This window comes from Triticum dicoccoides, chromosome 5A (genome assembly GCF_002162155.2).
Source record: "Triticum dicoccoides isolate Atlit2015 ecotype Zavitan chromosome 5A, WEW_v2.0, whole genome shotgun sequence".
NCBI classification, from domain to species: domain Eukaryota; kingdom Viridiplantae; phylum Streptophyta; class Magnoliopsida; order Poales; family Poaceae; genus Triticum; species Triticum dicoccoides.
In genome coordinates, this window is record NC_041388.1 from 557,414,190 (window position 1) to 557,422,253 (window position 8,064).

Consider the following 8,064-nt stretch of genomic DNA (forward strand, 5'->3'; position numbering starts at 1 on the left):
GGCACAATTGGATAGGAGAATGATTCGAGTAGGGCAAGGTGTGGTGTATATGGCAGATAAGGGTAACAAAAAACTCAAGTCCAAGATAGCCAAAGCACGATCATGACATTGTTAAGAATTGCTGGCATGAGGAGAGCAGGAGTGGCTATGGTGGTAGCCAGATTAACAATGATGGCTCTATTTTAGACCCATTTTGTAAGGCCTAGATTGCTGCCAGTGGTGGGCGTAAGGTACCTAGAAGACATGTGGCGGGTAAGTAGTACCACTCGCCACTTCTAATGTGTTACCAGCGGTGGGTGCCCTGCCCGCCACCGTTGGCCTATTAGTAGTGGCAGGAGGTCATTTGGCGCCTGCCACGACCATGCTGTTCTACATTAGTGAATTCTTTTGCACATCATGTCAGCGATATCATCGTGTGCAACATGATCATCGAGCATGAGCATGTGCAAGATTTGAATTACTCCTTATATGAATTATTGGGAAAGGTGGTGCATCTACATCAAAGGGAAGACGTCATACGGTATATTTTCAAGTTCGCCATGAAAATCAAGATGCAGATACTCACTATGATCTTGAAAGAGTTCACATCAAGGAGTTGTGAACGTGGAATGGTAACAAAATCATTAATTCTACCTCTATACTTTTATGTCATACGTGATGAACTTCGTGTTATGTTTGATGCACAAGGGTGTTGAATTTGAGCTTGTGTATTGATGGACTATGTAATACTTAACTACTTAAGTACCATACGGCTTTTTTCTGATTCTTTTGACATGAGTTTAATAATATTGGTCCAGATTAATTGTTATGAACGTGCTTAAAAATGTTTGATAGTTGAAGAAGGCCAATTCTTTTAGGCACTAGTTTTCGGGCATTTGCTACAGCAGAAAAATCTCCGGTGCCAAAATTTATTTTCAAGGCGCCAATTTTTACATCATCTCTTAGAGATGCCTTAACCTCCAAACACTACCATGTCATGTACTTCAACCAACTTCTGCTAAAATTTATCTTTCGAACACAATGGCAGTTTGCATTCTTGAAACCAAACATAGGGCCAAATGACATAACCAAAATATTGGTTTGCATCGACGTTTCGATCTGCTCAAGCATACGTGTTGTATAATATTTGAAAGAAACATGAATATCCATTTTTGAGCTCATGCTTATCTGCATCCGGTCAAGAATTTTTTTAAAAAGTAGATAATTTGGTGAATGAAATGCGCTCCAAATTTCAGATCATTTGTACATATGAGTATCTCTCAGTAAAAAAACAATTTGGATCAGAACAGTACATGGACGGTAATTCCCACTGGTCACATAACTCACCAAACAGCCTCCGCCTAAAGCCAAGCTTATTATAATTGTTCGCCACAAAAGAAGCAAGAGTACAATCCTGGTCTTGACAAATGTCAAACAGGACAGGAAAGTGATCACTTAATGGAATGTTAACCACCCATGGGTCATATGCCAGACCCTAACCATATTTTCCACTATTGATATTAATCTTCCTTTTAGCCATATATGTCTCTTTGACCTTCATGATAGCTTTCTAACATGAAGAGTCAGAGAAACGACTTCGGATATTTGCAACCGTTTAATTCTTAAAGTATCTACCACGAACAATACGTTGCCATAACCCATCACTTGTTTCAAGTTTCCACCACCATTTAACAAGCAGGCTAAGAGCAACTCTAGCAGACCCCGCATCCCGCCGGCCTGCAAAACGCGTTTCAGTTCGCGCAAAACCGCTTTTGCGGGCCGGCGCGGGTTGGCACAGATGCAGACCCCCAAACGGATCCATAAAAAGTGTATTCGCAGAATATGCCATTTTACGGGTCGGCTTCTGCGGGTTCTGCTCCGGCACCACCGCGACGACCCGTAAACAGAAAAACTGCAAATCTCGCATTTGACATAGGGTTTGACAAATAAGTTCAAATTCAAACGACATAAACAGTTTTACGCGTAAATAAAAGCCAAGTTCATTACGACAAACGCAAAAGAGAGCTCTGCAAAGGTTTGCGCCCATGTCTGGCATCATCTTGGTCGATATTCACTCCGCACCATCGAGTCCATCTTGAAGTTCATTGGCGCCACTGAATCCACCTCCGGCGCTTGTTCCAACTCCCGCACTGAAATCATCCACATTGCCACCATATGGAGCAGAGAAAACATCACCGGAACTGTAACACTGACTGGCCGGCGCGACCATTCTCCTCTTCAAGATTTCTCTCCTTGCCATATCATGCCATGTTTTGGTGAGGTCGTCCATGTCATTGCGGTTCATTGACATGATCTTGTTATCTTGAGGTCGTCCATATCATGCTTGTTTTTTGGCGGTGCGTGCTCTTCTCTTCTCGATGGCAACTTTGCGCAACCCCTCTTCCTTGAGCAATTGCCACTTTTCTTACTTCTCCTTCACCTTCTTCTCGGCCAATTCTTTCTTGATCTCCAACAAGTTCAACAACATTGACTCGTTGGATTGCACTATGGCATCAATCTTCTCCCTCAAGCTCGATGCTTCTTGCTCTCTCTTCATCTTCTCCTTAGTCTTCTTGTCGCCATCGGGCTTGTGCAAATTTCTTGGGCCATCATCATCCTCATCTTCATCCATGTTTGTAAGTGAGTCTCTCTTTGGTGGGGATTCTTTGTCGATCAACTTCCACCTCTCGCACTTTTGGAGCAACTCCCGACAATGCTCTAGTTTGAAGAATCGGCCTTCCGAAGCTTCCATGTCCTTGCATCTATGTTGAGCAGTCTTGTCCTACACAATGTGAACAAAGTGATCCAATCATTTCCCATGATGCAATATGATGATGCATAACTTGAACAAAGGCAAAACAAACTCACATAGTCGGATTCCACGGTGCCACTTGGAGGTGCATTGCGCACTTGCTCCAAGCAAGCTGCCCAACGGCTGCACATAGGCTTGATATTCTCCCAACACCCTTGAAGCGACCGAAATGTGCGTGGAGTCCTATTGGGATGCTTTGCCATAATGTAGAAGTATTGATCTCTGATCCATTTGCCAACATCTCTTGGCGGTTTGAGAAGTACCCGTGCATGCATCAAGAGACACTGCGCTCCATGCTTGGATCAAAGCTTGATCTTCCAAGATCGTGTAGTTCTTCGATCTTTGGCTTTTCCCACTTTTTGCTTGCGATGGCTCATACGCTTCCGCTTCAATCTCCTCCTATTCGTCTGCACAACCATGATCATCCACGCCGCCCTCCGTTTCATTGTAGTCGAACGGTTCGAAAGGGGCTTGATCAATGTCAATCGCGTTCGTGTCCAACAAGTTCACGAACTCGGTTGTTGCATTGTTTGAACCACCGCTGTAGCGAACGATAACAAGTCATGAGCTATCGAAAATAATGGCGGAAACGAAAGGAAATCGCCGACCGAAGACGCATACCTTCCAGCCATTTCGTCGAATACCTCGCTCGTGTGTGTGTGTGTGGGGGGGGGGAGCGGCACCGTTGAACGGCATCGCGCTGCCGCGTTGGCGCCCGAAGCACGTGCCATCGCGGCGGGGGCAGCCGAATTCCCGCCCTGCACGGCCACGTTGCCCTGCCGCTTGCGGGCAGGCGCGGCGTGTGCTTGGGCGACGGCGGCGGCGCCAACATGGCCGACGACGAGATCCGCCCGAGGGGAAGGAGCGTGCGCGACCTCGACGGTGATGGGGGACAGCACGAGGTCGTCCATGGCGGCGAGGGATGGCCGGGGAGGAGGAACCAGAGCTTGTGGAGGGGGGCAATGGTGGTGGAGGGTGCGGGGAGCGGGAAAGGGCGCGCGGAAATGTTCCTCCCGCCAAATCTCGCGGCGGATAGAGGTTGAGCTCGGGCCGGCCTCCCAACCCGTGAAGATAGAGGTTGGGGAAGAAGATTTGCCACGCCCCACAAAAATATTTACAGGCCCGGACGAGATGCGGGGTCTGATCGTGCAGATTTTTCAGCCCCGACCCGTAATTTGGCGGTTATTTTATGGGCCGGGGCGGGGTGCACGGTCTGCTAGAGTTGTTCTAATATTTTGCTCATGGAGATCTTTGATCCCGGCCCACCAATTTTTTTTAGAGCGACAAACCTTAGCCCATTTAACCATATGATAAGTATGTTTCTTAAAGAAACACCTGTATATCAACTGGGCACCGAATCGCTGCTCTAAAGAAAACACCCACATATCAACTTTTTCTTTGAGCGGTATCCATATATCAACTGATCGTGGAAAATAGAGAGATATGTTTTCCGAATTGTCCCGGCAACGGCCCGAGTTTACGCCTTCCAAACCACGCCTCACGGGCCCACCGGTCAGAAATCCATCCGAAATTTCGCGGCAGCGAGCACCGGCCCGCGCAGGAAAAATCCATCCAAAACCCGTCCGGTCCCACCTGCCAGAAACCTGCCGAGGCGCACGCCCCATCCTCGCATCCCGTCTCCTCCTCAGAAAAGAAACACAACCTCCCGCCACGTCACCGATCCGCGGCGCCCCTCCTCCCCCGCTGCCCTCCATCGATCCCCCATCCGACGGCTCGCACCCCGCATCACGCGGATCGCGGCCGCTCCCTGCCCCCAAACCGCGCGGCTATAAATCGCACCAAGTCCACACGCCACAACCATCAGCCACCGCAGCCACCGCCTACCTCACAAAGAAAGACAGGTCAACCTCACCCAGGAGAAGAAGAGAGAGAAGCGAGAAGATGTCGGGGCGCGGCAAGGGAGGCAAGGGGCTCGGCAAGGGCGGCGCCAAGCGCCACCGGAAGGTCCTCCGCGACAACATCCAGGGCATCACCAAGCCGGCGATCCGGAGGCTGGCGCGTCGGGGCGGCGTGAAGCGCATCTCGGGGCTCATCTACGAGGAGACCCGCGGCGTGCTCAAGATCTTCCTCGAGAACGTCATCCGCGACGCCGTCACCTACACCGAGCACGCCCGCCGCAAGACCGTCACCGCCATGGACGTCGTCTACGCCCTCAAGCGCCAGGGACGCACCCTCTACGGTTTCGGGGGCTAGGCTCCGGCGAGGCGAATCCAGCTTGCACCACTTGATCAGATTAGCAGTAGCTAGGCGTTGTCAGTGTTCATGGTAATTGATGTAATTTATGATGTGTGCTGCCTGTTCGCTGGAATGGATTAAATCGCTGTTATTTACCCTTAACTCGCCTTCAATCTCTTTGGCTGATCAACTTGTGTGCTCTTCCGTCTGTTTCCAAATTTTCTGTCTATTACCTGTCGGCAAATCATCCGTGTGCGCGTCAGTTTAGGGTATCTCTGCATTCAGGACGATATCGAAAGCAAAATTCAGTTCGAAAGGCCTGAAGGTTTTGCTTTGGATAGAGAGGGGGATGGAGGATCATCAACCAAAGGATTGACGCAGCTACTTGTTTGGTCGAGAATTGCACATATCGTCGCCTCTTCTATTTTACCTTCCTCTGTCTTTTCAGCTATCAGTTTCTAGCACATTCGTTCAGTTGAACATGGACGACCGAATTACTCTTCTAAGCCAATCACACACCCTAAAGCAACAGAATTTGGGTAAACTAAATCTTCGATTTAAGCCAAAATTTATAAAGTTCGTATGGAAAATAATACTTCCTCCGTTCATTTTTATAAGTCGTTTCAGACAACTAAAAATTGGCTTCTTTGCATACTGTTTGAAATACCTTCAAGACCTTATAAAAGTGAACAGAGAGTATAATGCGAAAATGTGTCCAATGTTGATTCTATTTGTATTGATTTGGTATTGTGGGTGTTAATATATTTTTATAAACTTTGAGCAAAGTGTATAAAATTTGACTTGAAAGTTGAAACAATAAAAACTGAATAGAGTATCTATGTCACTATGCGAGGACAATTTATATACTCTTTTCTAACTTCTGCTGGTGGCAAGCTGTTGGGGAGAACTGTTTAAGTTCTGATAATAGTACTCCCTCCAGTCTTTACTCTCTAAGTTAAATTTTGCGAAGTGTGACAACATTTATCTTAAAAACATCAGCATTTACCATATCAAATATATGTAATATAAAACTAAATTCCATGATAAATGTAATGATATTAATTTTGTACTGTGAATGTTCATATTATGCTTAAGCTTAGTCAAATTATAGATACTTTGACTTGAGACAAAACTTATTTGCCGACTAAAAATGGCCGAAGTAAGTAACGATGATCCTTGCAATTGCAATGGCGGCTCAGCACTGACACGCTAGACATGGCAGCTCATTTATCAAATTTTAGTTCCGATAACAATAACAATGATCTTTCCATTACTTCGGGATGCGTTGACCGTTTCTGGCCACGCGCCTATGTCTTCATTATGTTTCACCTTTAAGGAAACCTCTATATATTGAAGTTGGTTATGTGACTCACGGTCCTTAATCTTTCGGTAGGTCTCAAGAGATGCACTGATCTCATCAGCATCCCTGGCCCGAAAAGCACGGTTACCAACATTGACATAGTTGTAGTCCAGGTCCAAGTTCCTCTCATCCTTGACGATCATGTTGTATAAAATCATACAGGCAATCATGCTATTTCGAAGGGATTTTTTATCCTAGAAGCAAGCAGGACCTCAAACAATGACAAACCGAGTTTGCAACACACCAAATGCCCTCTCAATATCCTCTTTGGCAAGCTTTTTGTGCTTCGGCAAAAAAATTGTGCTTCTTGATTTTGGGGTTACTAATGTGTTGGGGAACGCAGTATTTCAAAAAATTTCCTAGGATCACGCGAGATCTATCTAGGAGATACATAGCAACGAGAGCGGAGAGTATGTCTACGTACCCTCGTAGACCGAAAGCGGAAGCGTTTAGTAACGCGGTTGATGTAGTCGAACGTCTTCACGATCCAACCGATCAAGTACCGAACGCATGGCACCTCGACGATCTGCACATGTTCAGCTCGGTGACGTCCCTCGAACTCTAGATCCAGCTGAGGCCGAGGGAGAGTTTCGTCAGCACGACGACATGGTGACAGTGATGATGAAGTTACCGACGCAGGGCTTCGCCAAAGCACTACGACAATATGACCGAGGTGGAAATCTGTGGAGGGGGGCACCACACACGGCTAAGAAATCAACTTGTGTGTCTATGGGGTCCCCCTCCCCGGTATATAAAGGAGGGGAGGAGGGGGCCGGCTGGCCTCAAGGGGCGCGCCCCAAGGAGGGGGGGAATCCTACTCCTACTAGGAGTAGGTTCCACCCTATCCTAATCCAACTAGGAGTGGAAGGAAAGAGGAAGGGGAGAGAAGGAAGGAGGGGGCGCCGCCCCCACCCCTTGTCCAATTTGGACTGGGGGGGGGGGCGCCTCCTCCTGGCCGGCCCTCTCTCCTCTAAGGCCCATGATGGCCCATTAACTTCCCAGGGGGGGGGGGGTTCCGGTAACCCTTCGGCACTACGATTTTATCCGAAACTCTCCGGAACACTTTTGGTGTTCGAACAACATGGTCCAATATATCAATATTTATGTCTCGACCATTTCGAGGCTCCTCGTCATGTCCGTGATCACATCCGGGATTCCGAACAACCTTAGGTACTTCAAAACACATAAACTCATAATACCAATCGTCATCGAACGTTAAGCGTGCGGACCCTACGGGTTCGAGAACTATGTAGACATGACGGAGACACTTCTCCGGGCAATAACCAATAGTGGAACCTGGGTGCTCATATTGGTTCCTACATATTCTACGAAGATCTTTATCGGTCAAACCGCACAATAACATACGTTGTTCCCTTTGTCATAGGTATGTTACTTGCCCGAGATTCGATCGTCGATATCATCATACCTAGTTCATTCTCGTTACTGGCAAGTCTCTTTACTCGTTCCGTAATGTATCATCCCACAACTAACTCATTATTCACTTTGCTTGCAAGGCTTATAATGATGAACATTACTGAGAGGGCCCAGAGATCCCTTTCCGAAACACGGAGTGACAAATCCTAATCTCGATCTATGCCAACTCAACAAACACCATCGGAGACACCTGTAGAGCGTCTTTATAATCACCCAGTTATGCTGTGATGTTTGATAGCACACAAGGTGTTTCTTCGGTATTTGGGAGTTGCATAAAATCATA

General features: G+C 47.3%; 1 protein-coding gene across 1 annotated transcript; it reads left to right on the plus strand.

The window, feature by feature from the left end:
* Positions 1-4,612: 4,612 nt before the first annotated feature.
* LOC119302796 (histone H4) lies at positions 4,613-5,149 on the plus strand. Its single transcript, XM_037579839.1, has one exon. It carries the CDS (start codon positions 4,694-4,696, stop codon positions 5,003-5,005), a length of 312 nt encoding a protein of 103 aa, XP_037435736.1. The 5' UTR covers positions 4,613-4,693; the 3' UTR covers positions 5,006-5,149.
* Positions 5,150-8,064: the final 2,915 nt, after the last annotated feature.

Bases quoted from the DNA above. Each gene is read 5' to 3' on its own strand.
- LOC119302796 (XM_037579839.1), top strand. From the start codon at position 4,694: ATGTCGGGGCGCGGCAAGGGAGGCAAGGGGCTCGGCAAGGGCGGCGCC.